We start from the raw sequence: 21,324 nt of genomic DNA, 5'->3' as shown, positions 1-21,324 counted from the left end.
GGAGGGAAGAACTATACTGACGTGAGGTCTGGAGCATGACAAGGAATGAGAATTCAGAAAGCGGACGTAATTAGTTTCATACTTAACTTTACTCCATTAATGATGAACGTCGCTCTTGACGGTACATGATTCACAATATTATCTGTTCAGATTATAGTAACTGAATATGGCGCCTTGCTAGGTCGTAGCAAATGACGTAGCTGAAGGCTATGCTAAACTGTCGTCTCTGTAAATGAGAGCGTCTGTATACAGTGAACCATCGCTAGCAAAGTCGGTTGTACAACTGGGGCGAGTGCTGGGGAATCTCTCTAGACTAGACCTGCCGTGTGGCGGCGCTCGGTCTGCAATCACTGATAGTGGCGACACACGGGTCCGACGTATACTAACGGACCGCGGCCGATTTAAAGGCTACCACCTAGCAAGTGTGGTGTCTGGCGGTGACACCACGCTGATTACGAAAGTAAATCCGGGTTGTCCTTTTCCGAATAATAGAAGCCGTTGCGTAATCGAAAACTAGCCTCCTCCTGACAACGATCAGGAGCCGACCAGATGACGGACGTCTTCGACAACTTTCGTGTTTCCTGTGTCAAAGCTGTGCCAAACTGGGGACACGAAATTCTAGTATGAAAGACAATATGTTGTTGTTGTTGTGGTCTTCAGTCCTGAGACTGGCTTGATGCAGCTCTCCATGCTACTCTATCCTGTGCAAGCTTCGTCATCTCCCAGTACCTACTGCAACCTACATCCTTCTGAATCTGCTTAGTGTAGTCATCTCTTGGTCTCCCCCTACGATTTCTACCCTCCACGCTGCCCTCCAATACTAAATTGGTGATCCCTTGATGCCTCAGAACATGTTCTACCAACCGATCCCTTCTTCTGGTCAAGTTGTGCCACAAACTTCTCTTCTCCCCAATCCTATTCAATACTTCCTCATTAGTTATGTGATCTACCCATCTAATCTTCAGCATTCTTCTGTAGCACCACATTTCAAAAGCTTCTATTCTCTTCTTGTCCAAACTACTTACCGTCCATGTTTCACTTCCATACATGGCTACACTCCATACAAATACTTTCAGAAATAACTTCCTGACACTTAAATCTATACTCGATGTTAACAAATTTCTCTTCTTCAGAAACGCTTTCCTTGCCATTGCCAGTCTACATTTTATATCCTCTCTACTTCGTCCATCATCAGTTATTTTGATCCCCAAATAGCAAAACTCCTTTACTACTTTAAGTGTCTCATTTCCTAATCTAATACCCTCAGCATCACCCGACTAAACTCGACTACATTCCATTATCCTCGTTTTGCTTTTGTTGATGTTCATCTTATATCCTCCCTTCAAGACACCATCCATTCCGTTCAACTGCTCTTCCAAGTCCTTTGCTGTCTCTGACAGAATTACAATGTCATCGGCGAACCGCAAAGTTTTTATTTCTTCTCCATGGATTTTAATACCTACTCCAAATTTTTCTTTTGTTTCCTTTACTGCTTGCTCAATATAGAGATTGAATAACATCGGGGAGAGGCTACAACCCTGTCTTACTCCCTTCCCAACCACTGCTTCCCTTTCATGTCCCTCAACTCTTATAACTGCCATCTGGTTTCTGTACAAGTTGTAAATAGCCTTTCGCTCCCTGTATTTTACCCCTGCCACCTTTAGAATTTGAAAGAGAGTATTCCAGTCAACATTGTCAAAAGCTTTCTCTAAGTCTACAAATGCTAGAAACGTAGGTTTGCCTTTCCTTAATCTTTAAGATAAGTCGTAAGGTCAGTATTGCCTCACGTGTTCCAGTATTTCTACGGAATCCAAACTGATCTTCCCCGAGGTCGGCTTCCACTAGTTTTTCCATTCGTCTGTAAAGAATTCGTGTTAGTACTTTGCAGCTGTGACTTATTAAACTTATTGTTCGGTAATTTTCACATCTGTCAACACCTGCTTCCTTTGGGATTGGAATTATTATATTCTTCTTGAAGTCTGAGGGTATTTCGCCTGTTTCATACATCTTGCTCACCAGATGGTAGAGTTTTGTCAGGACTGGCTCTCCCAAGGCCGTCAGTAGTTCCAATGGAATGTTGTCTACTCCGGGGGCCTTGTTTCGACTCAGGTCCTTCAGTGCTCTGTCAAACTCCTCACGCAGTATCGTATCTCCCATTTGATCTTCATCTACATCCTCTTCCATTTCCATAATATTGTCCTCAAGTACATCGTCCTCGTATAGACCCTCTATATACTCCTTCCACCTTTCTGCTTTCCCTTCTTTGCTTATAACTGGGTTTCAATCTGAGCTCTTGATGTTCATACATGTGGTTCTCTTATCTCCAAAGGTCTCTTTAATTTTCCTGTAGGAAGTATCTACCTTACCCCTAGTGAGATAAGCCTCTACATCCTTACATTTGTCCTCTAGCCATCCTTGCTTAGCCATTTTGCACTTCCTGTGCAAATACAATATATATATATATATATATATATATATATATCAGACTAAAATTGAAAAAAATTGAAGTATATTTAACTTATTTTTTTTCTTTTATCACACTAGAAGCGTTAGTTACATCTGAGACACGTCATGGTGACTTGACGTTAGTGAAGCCTGCCTTTAGGGTGACTAAAGCCTGTTATCAACACCTCACTGAGTTTGAACGAGGTTGTTTAATAGGGATATGAGAAGCTGGATGTTCCTTCAGGATTTTGCAGAAAGACTTGGCAGGAACGTAGCCACTGCACATGGCTGCTGGCAGTTGTGATCACGAGAATGTACGGTAGCAAGAGGACCGGACTCGAGAAGGTGACGTGGCGCTGCCGAGAGGGAGACCATCGTGTTGGGTGTATGGCTCTGGGGCATCGTACTGCATCTGGGGCGACAATCTCAGCAGCCTTTGTCATCATAGTGACACAAGGAACACTTATAGATTAGTTACTTCAAGGGCAGCTCAGAGCCACGCGCTCTGTAGCGTATATTCCACTGACCCCAAAAATACCGTCATTTGCGGCTTAAGTGGTGTCAACTCAGACAGAGCCCCACTTTCCTGTGCAAGTCTTATACAAATGAAACGCGGCAGGTTCCCTGGAGGTCGCCCGTTAACGACTGTTAATCATCAAAGATAACTATACAGCATTACCCACTTCTTTATATGATTAGTGGGTCCTAATTTGTAAGTTTGTCAGATATTAGTTGCAGCTAATTACAATTTAGTTGATTGTGAGCTACAGATATACTCTAATTACAATGGGCAGCTAATTCTTACAAGTATTGGTATTTAATTTCTAAGATCTTAACTAACTCTACTGCCTGCAGCGACACAGTTGTGTCATATATATATATAAATATATATATATATATAAATATATATATATATATATATATATATATACACTCCTGGAAATGGAAAAAAGAACACATTGACACCGGTGTGTCAGACCCACCATACTTGCTCCGGACACTGCGAGAGGGCTGTACAAGCAATGATTACACGCACGACACAGCGGACACACCAGGAACCGCGGTGTTGGCCGTCGAATGGCGCTAGCTGCGCAGCATTTGTGCACCGCCGCCGTCAGTGTCAGCCAGTTTGCCGTGGCATACGGAGCTCCATAGCAGTCTTTAACACTGGTAGCATGCCGCGACAGCGTGGACGTGAACCGTATGTGCAGTTGACGGACTTTGAGCGAGGGCGTATAGTGGGCATGCGGGAGGCCGGGTGGACGTACCGCCGAATTGCTCAACACGTGGGGCGTGAGGTCTCCACAGTACATCGATGTTGTCGCCAGTGGTCGGCGGAAGGTGCACGTGCCCGTCGACCTGGGACCGGACCGCAGCGACGCACGGATGCACGCCAAGACCGTGGGATCCTACGCAGTGCCGTAGGGGACCGCACCGCCACTTCCCAGCAAATTAGGGACACTGTTGCTCCTGGGGTATCGGCGAGGACCATTCGCAACCGTCTCCATGAAGCTGGGCTACGGTCCCGCACACCGTTAGGCCGTCTTCCGCTCACGCCCCAACATCGTGCAGCCCGCCTCCAGTGGTGTCGCGACAGGCGTGAATGGAGGGACGAATGGAGACGTGTCGTCTTCAGCAATGAGAGTCGCTTCTGCCTTGGTGCCAATGATGGTCGTATGCGTGTTTGACGCCGTGCAGGTGAGCGCCACAATCAGGACTGCATACGACCGAGGCACACAGGGCCAACACCCGGCATCATGGTGTGGGGAGCGATCCCCTACACTGGCCGTACACCACTGGTGATCGTCGAGGGGACACTGAATAGTGCACGGTACATCCAAACCGTCATCGAACCCATCGTTCTACCATTCCTAGACCGGCAAGGGAACTTGCTGTTCCAACAGGACAATGCACGTCCGCATGTATCCCGTGCCACCCAACGTGCTCTAGAAGGTGTAAGTCAACTACCCTGGCCAGCAAGATCTCCGGATCTGTCCCCCATTGAGCATGTTTGGGACTGGATGAAGCGTCGTCTCACGCGGTCTGCACGTCCAGCACGAACGCTGGTCCAACTGAGGCACCAGGTGGAAATGGCATGGCAAGCCGTTCCACAGGACTACATCCAGCATCTCTACGATCGTCTCCATGGGAGAATAGCAGTCTGCATTGCTGCGAAAGGTGGATATACACTGTACTAGTGCCGACATTGTGCATGCTCTGTTGCCTGTGTCTATGTGCCTGTGGTTCTGTCAGTGTGATCATGTGATGTATCTGATCCCAGGAATGTGTCAATAAAGTTTCCCCTTCCTGGGACAATGAATTCACGGTGTTCTTATTTCAATTTCCAGGAGTGTATATGGTGAGTTGACGTTAGTGAACCCTGCCTTTAGGGTGACAAAGGTACCGTTATCAACACCTCACTGAGTTTGAACGAGGTATATATATACAGGGTGAGACACCTAGTTTTGCTAGCACATCTGAACATATAAACAAATACGTAATCAGTGCCGTTTGTTGCATTGTAAAATGTTAATTACATCCGTAGATATTGTAACCTAAAGTTGACGCTTGGGTACCACTCCTCCGCTGTTCGATCGTGTGTATCGGAGAGCACCGGATTACGTAGGGATCCAAAGGGAACGGTGATGGACCTTAGGTACAGAAGAGACTGGAACAGCACATTACGTCCACATGCTAACACCTTTTTATTGGTCTTTTTCACTGACGCACATGTACATTGCCATGAGGGAGGTACACGTACACAAGTGGTTTCCGTTTTCAATTACGGAGTGGAATAGTGTTTGTCCCCACATGTCAGGCCAATAAATGTTCAATGTGGTGGCCATCATTTGCTGTACACAATTGCAATCTCCTTTAACGTACCCCACAGAAAGACGTCCAGAGGTGTAAGATCAGGAGAACGGGCTGGGCAATTTATGCATGCTCCACGTCCTATGAAACGCCCGTCGAACATCCTGTCAAGGGTCAGCCTAGTGTTAATTGCGGAATGTGCAGGTGCACCATCATGCTGATACCACATACGTCGACGCGTTTCCAGTGGGACATTTTCGAGCAACGTTGGCAGATCATTCTGTAGAAACGCGATGTATGTTGCAGCTGTTTGGGCCCCTGTAATGAAGTGAGCACCAATGAGGTGGTCGCCAATGATTCCGCGCCATACATTTACAGTCCACGGTCGCTGTCGCTCTACCTGTCTGAGCCAGCGAGTATTGTCCACGGACCAGTAATGCATGATACGTAGATTCACTGCCCCGTGGTTTGTGAAACCCGCTTCATCGGTAAACAGGTAGAACTGCACCGCATTCTCTGTTAATGCCCATTGAAAGAATTGCACTCAATGATTAAAGTCATCACCATGTAATTGCTGATGTAGCGACACATGAAACGGGTGAAAGCGGTGACGATGCAGTATGCGCATGACACTACTTTGACTCAGTCCACCGGCTCTCGCAATGTCCCGTGTACTCATGTGTGGATTCATGGCAACAGCAGCTAACAGACCAACTGCACCCGCTTCCCCTGTGACGGGCCTGTTACGGACCCGTTTGCGTGCTACGACCATACCTGTTGCATACAGTTGGCGGTAGATGTTTTGCAATGTGCGGCACGTTGGATGCTCTCTGTCCGGGTACCGTTCTGCATACACCCTGCAGGCTTCAGCTGCATTTCGTCGACACTCGCCATAGATGAGTATCATCTCCGCCTTTTCAGAGTTCGAATACACCATGGTCACAGTTCCTACAACACTACACTATCACAGACGTCTGGTAACACGGTGTACTACAGTTGGTGTGCGTGCGGAGACGAATGCAGATAACAATAGCAGCAAGCGCTACATGCGGACACTGCGACAGCTAGACCAAACCACAACAGTGCACTACAGCCACACTCGTAAACACGGTCGTCATCGTAAAGATGTCCCTGCAGATGCTGCTCGCCGACCGTGGACTGTGTTTGTTACAACACGCAACTGAACGTCGGAGGTTTCAAGCGTCAACTTTAGGTTACAATATCTCCGGATGTAATTAACATTTTACAATGCAACAAACGGCACTAATTACGTATTTGCTTATATGTTGAGATGTACTAACAAAACTAACGTGGTTCCATTTAACAAACATAGGTTTTTGTTAAAAAACACACTTCCGTGCATTTTTGTATGGTTTGTATTAAACAATTACACTAGCCCCTCTCCTCACGTTCGGTCTGTGGAATCGGTTCGTCAGTATTTGATGTGGTTTACGAAATATATCCAGTGGTAACGTTAGGTGACTCACCCTGTATGTGTATATATTATTATTATTATTATTCGTTACAGTCAACTTTGGACTACGCTAAGCATCAGTCATTTCTTGTGCTTTTTCTTGCGTTCTTCCCAGTACTTCTTCATTTTTTCTGAGTGGGCTTCTTTACGTTCTTGCGACCAGGTTGTTCCCGTCTTCTTTGATTGCGTTCGGTCTTTGAATCCCTGTATTTTGTTGATGGCATTCCTATATTCCATTCTGTTGTAAACTGTCTCTGGTATAATGTTCATTTCTGCAATGTCTTCTTTTACTTCTTCCAGCCAGTTAATTTGTGTCTTTCTGCTTTCCATGTATTCCAGGATTTTCTTTGCCGTTCTTTCTGGTGCCATTCTTTTGACATGCCCATAGAAACTCAGTCTTCTCTTTTTAAAGGATGTTGTCAGTTTTTCAATTTTCTCGTATAACTCTTTATTGGATCGCAATTTATAATCTTGTCCATCCTTTTTAGGTCCTAAGATCTTTCTCAGTATTTTTCTCTCTTTTATTTCCAATTTCTCCAACAGACGTTTTCTGTTCAGTGGGATGCATTCAATCGCATACAAACTTTCTGGTTTTATTACCGCATTGTAGTGCCTGAGCTTGGCATTGATGGAGATCGACTTTTTATTGTATACATTTCGGCATAGCTGGTATGCCGTTTCCATCTTTATTGCTCTTTCCTGTAGTGAAACATTTGGTAACCCTGTCGGTGTAATCCATTCCCCTAGATACTTAAATTTATGAACTCTCTTAATTATTCCATATTTAGTTTGCAATGTCTGTGTTGGGTCTGTTTTGTCCTGTATCATCAGTTCTGTCTTTTCATACGATATTTGTAGACCTGTCTTCTCAGCGATCTCATGCAGCATTTCTATCTGAATCTTTGCTGTTTCGATGTCATCTGCCAATATTGCCATGTCATCAGCAAATGCCAGACATTCAATTTTTGTTTTATTTCTTCCTAACGTTATCCCATTTTTCACTCCAGCTTCTGCCATCTTCTTTCTCCATTCCCTGACCACTTTTTCAAGGACAATGTTAAACAACAGTGGGGAGAGCCCATCCCCTTGTCTAACACCTGTTCCAATTACAAACGGTTGTGACAATCTACCCAAAAACTTCACTTGCGATTTTGTTCCCGTAAGGGTTTCCTGGATTAGACTTCTGCTTTTATCATCAATCCCAAATTCTTCTAATGTGTTAATCAGGGTTGGTCTATCAATAGAATCATATGCTTTTTTGAAGTCTATGAATGTAATTACTAGATTTTTCGATGTACGTGCGCGAAGTTGTATTATGGAGAGTATGTATGTATATATATATATATATATATATATATATATATATATATATACCTATTTTATTGCCTGACCCATCGAGCTTATCCCGATGGGCATGCCCCTGACACTGGGCAGGCCAGGATGTTATTCGCTGCAGGTTCCTAATACTAATTTCCTAATCTAATTCCTACTAACTAGTTCTAGCCTAAGTCAATTCCGGTGCTTCGTCTACTCCGTGATATTATTCCCCACTCCCCCTAGTCCCGCACGTGGCGGATTCCGGACTACTAAGGTCGGCCTATCCACTCTCATGCGGTATAGGAGTAGGGCGCGTGTTTGGTGTTAGAATATCTCCAGTTTTACTTTAATTTATGTTAATTTATTTCTCTCAGGTATTCCTTTAACACTTTTTGTGATACCTCGTCTACTAGTTTAAGAGTTTGAGAAGTGTTTTGTTGTCTTATGAGGTAGTATGCGTCATGGTCAGGTAGTTGGTCACGTAGTGTGGAAGCAGAAGGGGACACTCGTAAATCCCATGATCGAGAGTACCCTCCAGTTCACCACATTCACATGCGGGGGTGGCCCTTTTCCCGAACCGACATAAGTATGTCGGGTATGGCCCATCTCTAGTGGGAAAATGGATCAGCCCTCTGGTGGGTTCAAAGTATTTCATTTATAATCGTTCCCTAATGTTCCGAATAAGTTCATATGTCCTACGTCCTGTTTCAACCGTCTCCCATAGTTCTTGCCACAGTTGTTCAACCCTTTGCCGAATCTCACCCTTGTCCCTAGCCCCAGTGCCTAAAATCTCCTCTATCTTCGTAACATTTCCTTTCTTGACCCAGAACCACGCAGCCTGCTTTCTAATTTTGATGTCCAAGGGGCAGAGCCCCATTCTGACCAATAAAGCTCCCCCTGGTGATGTCCTGTAAGCCCCCACAGACTGTTACACCTCAACAGCCATGCATCTCACCAGCATGCAGCACACCTCGAGATATAGGCTTTTTTATGGAGGCTTGTACCATCCTCGCGATCCGGGGAAATTATACCAAGATCCCCATTCCCTGTGACGCACAACGTTCAACCACTCCACTGCCACGGTGGTCGCTGAAGCATTCCCCGGAGCCTGCGGTGACAGGGGACTGCCGGCGCTTACCAGTCCCCAGCTCAGAAAACCCGGGATCGCCAACCCATACCCAGCAAACGAATGTGGAGCCCCTGAAGGCCCTCACAATTCTACCTAATATTGCTCTTATTAATCTCAGAATCACGGCTGCCAACAAGCAAATTACTGAGAAGACACAATCTGATAATAAGTCATTTCTAAACAGCGCTTTCCAAAATCCACAATATGGCGATAATGATCCTCATGTACTAGGGCATGTTCTTGTCCTGTCACATTCTTTGGAGCACAGGCATTGTCGTACAGGGTGTCCGAAAAGTCTTTCCCTGATTACATAAATTGATAACTCAGGCTAGAAGTAAGATACAAATACGAAACTGGTGTCTAATTGTTTATAAACTATCAAAGTTTTTTTACACATCAGTAAATTTCCACATGAGCGCCCTTGGTAGCACGTAGCATATCTAGGCGATATTCAATTTCCGTCCACACATTAGCCAACATCACTGGAGGGATCGATTCAACGACTGTATTTATGCATTGCCGCAGGGTTTCAAGATCTGGTACACGTGTTCGATAGACCTCGTCCTTGACATAACCCTATAAAATGAAGTCTAATGGGGTTATGTTAGGAGAGCGTGGAGGCCAAACCGTTGACCCATCACCACCAATCCATCGCCCAGGAAAGGTCATATCGAGATAGGCACGGACGTCCAAACCCCAATGAGGCGGTGCACCGTCTTCCTGAAACAAGACATCGGGGTGATACTGAAGCAGCTGAGGAACAGCATACAGTTGCAACATGTCCAGATACACTTCAGATGTGATGGTAGCCTCAGCGAAGAAGAATGGCCCGATAATTCGATCGTGCAATAGCGCGCACCGAACATTCACCTTTGGACTGCCTCTGGTGCACTCCATGACCTCGCCAGGGGGTTGTGAACCCCAACGCGCACATTATGGCGATTCACTACGCCACTGACAAAAAACGTCGCTTCGTCGGAAAAGGTAATTCGTCTGAGATAACCATCATCGTCCTCAATACGTGATAGCATTTCGACCGCAAAGTCATATCGACGTGTACTGTCATTGGGCAACAAGGCCTGAACGATTTGCACTTTGTATGCACGAAACTATAAACGTTTGTGTACAATGTCACAGAGAGAGCTTTTTGGCATCTGTAATTCACGTGAGGCCCTGCGCACCGATTTCTTCGGACTTCGCAGAAAAGACTGCCTTACAGCTTCGACCCTGTCTGTTGAGGTTCTTGGTCGACCAGACCTCGGAAGGTCAGCAACCGAACCTGTGTTCTTAAACCTCTCATACCAGGCTTTAATGCTCTTGACATCAGGTGGATTCCTTCCACAAGTTTTCTGGAAGTGTGTCTGCACTGTGGTTTGTGATCGTGTCTCATGGTACCACAGGACACACTGTGCCTTCTCCTGATTGGTTAACATGGCTTCTTGGGCGCTTCCCCTCATCCACTACCTACGTGCTGCGATCCTAAAACAGAAAAAAACTTTGATAGTTGTAAACAATTCGTCACAAGTTTCGTATTTGTTTCTTACTTCTAGCCTGATTTTATGTAATCAGGGAAAGACTTTTCGGACACCCTGTATTTCAACAGAGACCAGTCAGTTTTCGAAAATGTGTCAGCAGAACCGCATACCACCCTTAATTTACGCTGGAGGATGATGGTTCAGATGGCTCTGAGCACTATGGGACTTAATTGCTCTGGTCATCAGTCCCCTAGAACTTAGGACTACTTAAACCTAACTAACCTAAGGACATCACACACATCCATGTCCGAGGCAGGATTCGAACCTGCGACCGTAGCGGTCGCGCGGTTCCAGACTGTAGCGCCTAGAACCTCTCGGCCACTATGACCGGCTACGCTGGAGGAGCTCACTCTCAGTCATCTCTTATCACCTGGGCACCTGTAAAAGGAAAACAAAATTTGTGAAAGGACAAGTTGGGTTTAGCTTTAAGAATTCTGTTCCACAAAATACTGGGATGTGCTGAAAAATGGTGTCTCCGAATTTTTCATGTGAAAATTCTTATAGCTTTTTTAATAAAAGAAAATTTAGTAACATTCTACATCTTTATTCTTCATGTCCGTATATTTCTTTCTCTACGTACTCGCCTTGGCAATGGCCTTGCCGCAGTGGATACACCGGTTCCCGTGAGATCCCCGAAGTTAAGCGCTGTCGGGCGTGGTCGTCACTTGGATGGGTGACCATCCAGGCTGCCATGCGCTGTTGCCATTTTTCGGGGTGCACTCAGCCTCGTGATGCCAACTGAGGATTTACTCGACCGAATAGTAGCGGCTTCGGTCAAGAATACTATCATAACGACCGGGAGAGCAGTGTGCTGACCCCATGTCCCTCCTATCCGCACCTTTCCATGAGGATGACATGGCGGTCGGATGGTCCCGGTAGGCCACTCGTGGCCTGAAGACGGAGTGCTTTTTTCTTTTTTACGTACTCGCCTTGGGAACGACCACATTTCTCTCCACGAGAGACCAGTTTGGTGTTACCGTCGCGAAAGTGTTCTTCAACTTTTTGAAATAAATGAATATACGAGGCGTGTTTTTTAAGTAAGTGCCGTTTTGAAATTAAAAAAAGACGTGCTAAGATACTTCAATAATTTTATTTTTACGTCAAAGCCTGTACCTTAATCTACGCACTGACGCCATTACAGTCTGATTCTTCCTTGTTTACATTGTGCACTGAGTGTTTAAGATGCCTCCGATAATCGTGATTCCCGCCGACTGTGAAGTACGGGCTGTTATAAGATTTCTTAGTGCTAAAGGCCTAAAAGCGATCTACACTCCTGGAAATGGAAAAAAGAACACATTGACACCGGTGTGTCAGACCCACCATACTTGCTCCGGACACTGCGAGAGGGCTGTACAAGCAATGATCACACGCACGGCACAGCGGACACACCAGGAACCGCGGTGTTGGCCGTCGAATGGCGCTAGCTGCGCAGCATTTGTGCACCGCCGCCGTCAGTGTCAGCCAGTTTGCCGTGGCATACGGAGCTCCATAGCAGTCTTTAACACTGGTAGCATGCCGCGACAGCGTGGACGTGAACCGTATGTGCAGTTGACGGACTTCGAGCGAGGGCGTATAGTGGGCATGCGGGAGGCCGGGTGGACGTATCGCCGAATTGCTCAACACGTGGTGCGTGAGGTCTCCACAGTACATCGATGTTGTCGCCAGTGGTCGGCGGAAGGTGCACGTGCCCGTCGACCTGGGACCGGACCGCAGCGACGCACGGATGCACGCCAAGACCGTAGGATCCTACGCAGTGCCGTAGGGGACCGCACCGCCACTTCCCAGCGAACTAGGGACACTGTTGCTCCTGGGGTATCGGCGAGGACCATTCGCAACCGTCTCCATGAAGCTGGGCTACGGTCCCGCACACCGTTAGGCCGTCTTCCGCTCACGCCCCAACATCGTGCAGCCCGCCTCCAGTGGTGTCGCGACAGGCGTGAATGGAGGGACGAATGGAGACGTGTCGTCTTCAGCGATGAGAGTCGCTTCTGCCTTGGTGCCAATGATGGTCGTATGCGTGTTTGGCGCCGTGCAGGTGAGCGCCACAATCAGGACTGCATACGACCGAGGCACACAGGGCCAACACCCGGCATCATGGTGTGGGGAGCGATCTCCTACACTGGCCGTACACCACTGGTGATCGTCGAGGGGACACTGAATAGTGCACGGTACATCCAAACCGTCATCGAACCCATCGTTCTACCATTCCTAGACCGGCAAGGGAACTTGCTGTTCCAACAGGACAATGCACGTCCGCATGTATCCCGTGCCACCCAACGTGCTCTAGAAGGTGTAAGTCAACTACCCTGGCCAGCAAGATCTCCGGATCTGTCCCCCATTGAGCATGTTTGGGACTGGATGAAGCGTCGTCTCACGCGGTCTGCACGTCCAGCACGAACGCTGGTCCAACTGAGGCGCCAGGTGGAAATGGCATGGCAAGCCGTTCCACAGGACTACATCCAGCATATCTACGATCGTCTCCATGGGAGAATAGCAGTCTGCATTGCTGCGAAAGGTGGATATACACTGTACTAGTGCCGACGTTGTGCATGCTCTGTTGCCTGTGTCTATGTGCCTGTGGTTCTGTCAGTGTGATCATGTGATGTATCTGACCCCAGGAATGTGTCAATAAAGTTTCCCCTTCCTGGGACAATGAATTCACGGTGTTCTTATTTCAATTTCCAGGAGTGTATATTCATCGTGAGATCTGTGCAGTTTACGGAGAAAACATTATGAGTGATGGAATGGTAAGAAAGTGGGTGATAGCATTTAAAGATGGCGGCACAAATGTGCATGATGAAGAACGGAGTGGGCGTCCTGCGGTCGTTAATGAAAGTTTAGTGCAGGAAGTGGACTATAAGGTGAGAGAAAACAGGCGTTTTAGAGCACTTGAATTGCCGAAAATTGTACGCACGTTGCGTACCAAAAATGTTGAAGGATGTGCACAAAACCAAAGATTTAGACAGTGCATTGACTTTCCTTGAGCGGTACCACAACGACGGTGATGATTTCTTAAGCCAAACTGTTACGGGCGGTGAAACATGGGTGGCCTACGTCACACCAGAATCAAAGCAACAGTCCACGAAAGTTGAGCAAGGGCATCGTTTTGCTGCAAGACAATGCCCGTCCGCATGTGGCGAATCAGACCAAAGATCTCATCACATCTTTTCGATGGGAAACTCTAGATCATCCTCCGTACAGCCCCGATCTTGCGCCCAGTGACTACCATCTGTTCCTGGACTTGACCTCGACGGTCAGCGTCTTGAAGACGATGACGAAATCAAAACAGTGGTGATGCAGTGGTTAACAAGTCGGGCGGCAGTCTTCTATGAGGAGGGTATTCAAAAACTGGTACAACATTATGACAAGTGCCTCAATATTGACGGAAATTATGTAGAAAAGTAGTTTAAGGTACAGGCTTTCATGTAGAAATAAAATTATTGAGATATCTTAGCACGTCTTTTTTAAATTTCAGAACGGTACTTACTTAAAAAACACGCCTCGTAGGATGGCGCAAAGTCCGGACTGTGTGGAGGATGATGGACGAGAGCGAACTCGAGGCGCTGGTCGCTTCAGCGTTCATGTGTGCTCTGCCAGGAGAGGGTGCCCTGTGTCTGGACGATCTCTTAGGATTCGAAACACGATTACAGCACTCTGTTTCTCACGCACTGATAAAGTTACGTCACACACCGCCATCTTACACCCTACAGTTGTGAGCCCTCTAGCGTCAGAGGGCTGCAAATATGTGGACGTGAAGCGCAAAGATGAAGAATGTTTTATTTTCAGAGCGTTGAGAGTTTCACACTAACAATACGGGGGCATCACTTTTAAGCATGCTGCAACGTAGTGTTTACGTGCAAACCGGTGACAAGTGAAAGAATAAGTACAGAGGGCTTGCAAGATATTACTGATCAACAGTTTAACCCAAAGGGCACAGTACTTACACAAAAATTTTGTACAAGTGTATCTTATTCACAAGTCAGAAAATACATTACACAATTCCTCTCTAGTTGATTAGATGCAAACAAGAAATCATTGTAACTTCTCTACTAACTGTAAGCGCTTCAATAATAAAAGGTAAAATCAATTTCATTTAACAAGGGCACTTGAATAATAAAGGTAAAATAAGTTTCTTTTGAACAGGATACACAAGTCAAAAAAATACATTACACAAAACCTTTCTGATTGAATTACTTGCAAAGAACTTCTTATAACTTCTATACTACCTGTAACAACATAAAAAATAAAAGGTGAAATCAGTTTCATTTGACAAAGGGCACTTTAACAATAAAAGTGAAATAAGTTTCTTTTAAATAGGTCACCTGAGCAATCGCAATAGGACAATTCACGTAATTTCCAATTTCCGCTTCCCATCAAGTATTTCTCTTTAGCGTGTACGTATGTTCAACTCCCGCTGCACATACGGTATAATTCAGAACACTAGTCTCCTTCCTTTATGGTTTTGAAGGTAAATGCACTACTGGCCCTTAAAATTGCTACACCAAGAAGAAATGCAGATGATAAACGGGCATTCATTGGGCAAATATATTATACTAGAACTGACATGTGATTAAATTTTCACGCAATTTCGTTGCATAGATCAGTACCCAGAACAACCACCTCTGGCCGTAATAACGGCCTTGATACATCTGGGCATTGAGTCAAACAGAGTTTGGATGGCGTGTACAGGTACAGCTGCCTATGCAGCTTCAACACGATACCACGGTTCATCAAGAGTAGTGACTGGCGTATTGTGACGAGCCAGTTGTGCGGCCACCATTCACCAGACGTTTTCAGTTGGTGAGAGATCTGGAGAATGTGCTGGCCAGGGCAGCAGTCGAACATTTTCTGTATCCAGAAAGGCCCGTACAGGACATCAGGACATGGAACATGCGGTCGTGCTTTATCCTGCTGAAATGTAGGGTTTCGCAGGATCGAATGAAGGGTAGAGCCACGGGACGTAACACATCTGAAATATAACGTCCACTGTTCAAAGTGCCGTCAATGCGAACAAGAGGTGACCGAGACGTGTAACCAATGGCACCCCATACCATCACGCCGGGTGATACGCCAGTATGGCGATGACGAATACACGCTTCCAATGTACGTTCACCGCGATGTCTCCAGACACGGAACCGACCATCATGATTCCGTAAGCAGAACCTGGATTCATCCGAAAAAATGACGTTTTGCCATTCGTGCACCCAGGTTCGTCGTTGAGTACACCATCGAAGGCGCTCCTGTCTGTGATGCAGCGTCCAGGGTAGCCGCAGCAATGGTCTCCGAGCTGATAGTCCAGTCTGCTGCAAACATCGTCGAACTTTCGTGAAGATGTTAGTTTTCTTGCCAACGTCCCCATCTGTTGACTCAGGGATCGAGACGTGGCTGCACGATACGTTACAGCAATGCGGACAAGATGCCCGTCATCTCGGCTGCTACTGATACGAGGCCGTTGGGACCCAGCACGGCGTTCCGTATTACCCTCCTGAACCCACCGATTCCATATTTTGCTAACAGTCATTCGATCTCGACCAACGCGAGCAGCAATGTCGCGATATGATAAATCGCAATCGTGATAGGCTACAATCCGACCTTTATCACAGTCGGAAACGTGATGGTACGCATTTTTCCTCCTTACACGAGACATCACAACAACGTTTCACCAGGCAACGCCGGTCAACTGCTGTTTGTGTATGAGAAGTCGGTTGGAAACTTTTCTCATTGCAGCACGTTGTAGGTGTTGCCACCGGCACCAACCTTGTGTGAATACTCTGAAAAGCTAATCATTTGCATATCACAGCATCTTCTCCTGTCTGTTAAATTTCGCGTCTGTAGCGCGTCATCTTCGTGGTGTAGCAATTTTAATGGCCAGTGGTGTATATAAGGAGTATAGCAAACGGAACAGGCGCCTTGGCGTCCCAATGCAGAGGAAACTTAACTGAATGCAAAATCCCCACTCACTGCAACCCGAAGAACTCAGTGGCCGCCGTATCGGTTGCCATTTTCCCCGCGGCCAAAAGAACCTCCCGTTCCCTCTGGTATTGGTCGGCCAAGGCGTCGTACTCCGGACATCGATTTAGACATGGACTAGGTGGCCGCTGCAGTGCTGAAACAGAATAGCACAAACACACAGCCACAGTGAAAAGAAACAATGTTAACAGCCCCCAGAATATATTAAGATAAAATTCTGCAAAGAGAGATCACATCAAGACAAAGGCAAATTAAAAATGGTTAAGAGCATTATCTGTAGACTTCAAATTTCAAAATGTGTAAAACTGCCCCAGCACATACAGGCTAGTTTTAAAAGGGCAACGATTAGACAAAGTATAATGTTATTACACCAGTACGTTGCAGTTCCAATACAATATTGACACTCATAAGAAAGAAGCTAGTGAAAACACGGGTAAGTCCGATTGTAAAACTAGAAAACTTGAATGTCTACTTCTTCAATAGACAGCTGCGTGGTAGATAATTCAACCCCAGTAGCCGAAATGAATAACACATTGCTCAGCGTCCTGTGTAGAAGACCATGGCCCAGTCACGCCTCAAGAACTTGCAATAACAGGCCCGCTTCCGCACTCCGAGCCACATACACCGGTCAAATCCAGCTAACTCCACGCAAACACTAGTTTCACTCTCTGAGCAGCGACACGTACCGGCCGTTCCGAAGGCAAAACCCAGTCTGCCCGCCACCCCACCAGCACCACCACCGGCCAACGAGGCAAAGATATGCAACACCAGAGGGAAACAATCGATCCGGGTGAATCGAACGGAGAAGGCAACTGGCACCGGCGCCTCCCACGTATCACATCCCCTCTTACAATCAAATTTCAGGATTTCATTTGTTACACCAGCTGATTGCGTTTTGTTTTTAAAGGTCTAACATCACGGAGTGGAACGTGGAAACGCTGACCTCGGATGATCAGAGGGGTCCTGTCCTCTTCAAATTACTGCGCACCCTTCGGCACATCACAAAAGCCATACGCCTAGGCAGAATATGCGCCGGGCGCCGTAAATGGAATTTTCTCGAGCGGCGCTTGAACAAAACAGGTGAGATACATGCGACTGCAGTCTTTCTCGGCGTATTCCACGAATTATTCTCGGGTTATCAGCCGAGTGGTGGCGTCGTCTTGTCGCAACGTTTCAATGAGTTTCGTGCCCATCATCTTCTGGCGAAGATGGGAGGGAGTTGACACACTTCGCCAGAACATGATGGGTACGAAACTCATTGAAACGTTGCCACAAGACAACGCCACCACTCGGCTGATAAACCGAGAAGAATTCATCAGCAAAACAGGTGAGTCCTTGTTTGTAAGTAAGTTCTTTGGGAATGCAGGTTTTCTCGGTGAATTTCAGTGGCGAAAATTTTCGAGGTGTCAACCGAATCGCGGCGCCTTCGCTGGAAGATGACGAGTTAGAAATTCGCAACGTGCAAAAGTTTCATCTAATATGGTATCCATGGCCCGCCCGGTTGGCCGTGCGGTATAGCGCACGACTTTCTGGGCGGGAAGGAGCGCCTGGTCCCGGCACGAATCCGCCCGGAGGATTTGTGTCGAGGTTTGGTGAACCGGCCAGTCTGTGGATGGTTTTTAGGCGGTTTTCCATCTGCCTCGGAGAATGCGGGCTGGTTCCCCTTATTCCGCCTCAGCGTCGGCGGTTGCTGCGCAAACAAGTTCTCCGCGTACGCTTACACTACCATTACTGTACCACGGAAACATAGGGGTTACACTGGTCTTGTGTGAGACGTTCCCTGAGGGGTCCACTGGGGGCCGAACCGCACAATAACCCTGGGTTCGGTGTGGGGCGGCGGAGGGGTGAAGTGGACTGCGGTAGTCGTCGTGGGGCTGTGGACCACTGCGGCTGCGGCGGCGACGGAGCCTCTCTGTCGTTTCTAGGTCCCCGGTTAACATACAATACAATACATACAATGGTATCCATACATATTATAAAAAACTATGTGTAACTGTACGCATGTACACTGATCAGGCAGAACATTATGACCATATACGTAATAGCCAGTGTGTCCACATTAGCATGGATAAAAGCCGCAACGCGTCGTCACATGGAAGCAATGAGGCCTTGGTAGGTCTCTGGAGGGAGTTGACACACATCTGCACACACAAGTCACCTAATTCCCATAATTTTCGGGAAAATGGGGGGGGGGGGCGATGAAATCTGACGCCACATTCAGTCATATCCCAGATTTGTGTGACAACGCGTAATCGAAATTTAGCTGATTTCTTTTAGTACTCAAGTGAATAACTTCAGGTTCAGTTGCCACTTTTCGCACCATGTAGATATCTTATCTAAGTAATTTTGCAATTCGTTTTGGTCTTCTGATGACTTTACAAGACGGTAAATGACAGCATCACCTGCAAACAATCTAAGACCGCTACTCAGATTGTCTCCTATATCGTTGATCTAGATCAGGGACAATAGAGGGCCTATAACAGTTCCTTGTGGAACGCTGGATATTACTTCTGTTTTTCTCGATGACTTTCCTTCTAGAACTACGAACTGTGACCTTTCTGACAGGAAATCACGAATCCAGTCGCACAACTAAGGCGATACTCCGCAGGCACGCAGTTTGGTTAGAAGACGCTTGTGAGGAACGGTGTCGAAAGCCTTCTGGAAATCTAAAAATATGGAATCAATTTGACATCCCCTGTCGATAGCACTTATTACTTCATGAGTACAAAGAGCTAGTTGTGTTTCACAAGAACGATGTTTTCTGAATCCGTTCTATGTGTCAATAAATCGTTTTCTTCGAGGTACTTCATAATGTTCGAATACAGTGTACGTTCCAAAACCATACTGCAAATCCACATTAGTGATATGGGCCTGTAATTCAGCCGATTACTCCTAAATCCCTTTTTGGGTATTGGTGTGACTTGAGAAATTTTTCAGTCTTTAGGTACGGATCTTTCTGTGAGCGAGTGGTTGTACGTAATTGCTAAATATGGAGCTATTGTATTCTAAGTTTTTTTTAATAAATTTGGTGTATATTTCCTGGATTTTGCTTTGCTGACAAGTACCACTGCAGTTTTGCCTACATGTAGCATATTAACAGGTGAAGCCAGGAAGTGAAAGCTGTGTTTCTGACAGAAATCTGGTCAGTTGTGTAGTTCATTAGAATGTCGTCTGTCTTGTCCAGAACTGGAGGCCGAGGTGCCCGTCTACCTGGAACACGTCTCCAGCTACACACGGAATGTTGCCCAGTTGCTCTCGCATGGTGTGAGGCATATATCAGCAGCTTTGGTTCCGTTCGCATTCGACAACCTGGTAAGTGGCGTTTCCCTAACTCAGTTTGTTACACGTAAGATGGGTGAGAAAATGACACACACAGCCGCGTAAGTGGTCAGTTCTGAGCGTCTGCTTCCTATGTCTGATTCACACTGTCGTTATCTTTGCGTGTCCGATTGTGACGTTAATCATCTATAAGAGTTATGACCCTCCCGTACGTCTACGATACTTGTAGCGTTGTTAGAGAGAGAGAATGCAATCCGAAAACGGATAAAGACGGTGAAAAAATTCGACCCTTTCGCTTCCTCGTAATGTGTTAGCAGTCTGCTGAGTCAGAAATTGAATTACTAGTGCAGACTTCACGAAGAATATAATAATTCCAATCCCAAAGAAAGCAGGTGTTGAAAGATGTGAAAATTACCGAACTATCAGTTTAATAAGCCACGGCTGCAAAATCATAACACGAATTTATTACAGGCGAACGGAAAAACTGGTAGATATCGACCTCGGGGAAGATCAGTTTGGATTCCATAGAAATGTTGGAACACGTGGGGCTATACTGATCCTTCGACTTATCTTAGAAAATAGATTAAGCAAAGGCAAACCTACGTTTCTAGCATTTGTAGACTTAGAGAAGGCTTTTGACAATGTTGACTGGAATACTCTCTTTCAAATTGTGAACGTGGCAGGGGTAAAGTACAGGGAGCGAAAGGCTATTTACAATTTGTACAGAAAGCAGATGACAGTTATAAGAGTCGAGGGGCATGAAAGGGAAGCAGGGGTTGGGAAGGAGTGAAACAGGGTTGTAGCCTCTCCCCGATATTATTCAATCTGTTTATTGAGCAAGCAGAAAAGGAAACAAAAGAAAAATTCAGAGCAGGAATTAAAATCCATGGAAAAAAAATAAAAACTTTGAGGTTCGCCGATGACATTGTAATTCTGTCAGACACAGCAAAGGACCCGGAGGAGCAGCTGAACGGAATGGACAGTGTCTTGAAAGGAGGATATAAGATGAACATCAACAAAAGCAAAACGAGGATAATGGAATGTAGTCGAATTAAATCGGGTGGTGCTACGGGAATTAGATTAGAAAATGAGACGCTTAATGTAGTAAATGAGTTTTGCTATTTGTGGAGCAAAATAACTGATGATGGTCGAAGTAGAGAGGATATAAAATGTAGATAGCAATGGCAAGGAAAGCGTTTCTGAAGAAGAGAAATTTGTTAACATCGAGTATAGATTTAAGTGTCAGGAAGTCGTTTCTGAAAGTATTTGTATGGAGTGTAGCCTTGTATGGAAGTGAAACGTGGACGATAAACAGTTCGGACAAGAAGAGAAGAGAAGCTTTCGAAATGTGGTGGTGCTACAGA

At 46.1% G+C, this 21,324-nt stretch overlaps 1 protein-coding gene across 1 annotated transcript in view; it reads left to right on the top strand.

Moving 5' to 3' along the window:
* Window positions 1-21,324, top strand: part of LOC124717196 — a 78,241-nt gene that overhangs the window by 31,816 nt on the left and 25,101 nt on the right. The window contains exons 3-4 of the mRNA XM_047243974.1: window positions 17,589-17,761; window positions 19,866-19,993. Of these exons, the coding sequence (XP_047099930.1) occupies window positions 17,589-17,761; window positions 19,866-19,993 (301 nt within the window). The remainder of the gene's footprint in view (window positions 1-17,588; window positions 17,762-19,865; window positions 19,994-21,324) is intronic.

This window comes from Schistocerca piceifrons, chromosome 9, assembly GCF_021461385.2.
Source record: "Schistocerca piceifrons isolate TAMUIC-IGC-003096 chromosome 9, iqSchPice1.1, whole genome shotgun sequence".
NCBI classification, from domain to species: Eukaryota; Metazoa; Arthropoda; class Insecta; order Orthoptera; family Acrididae; genus Schistocerca; species Schistocerca piceifrons.
This window is presented reverse-complemented; position numbering and strand designations above follow the sequence as displayed.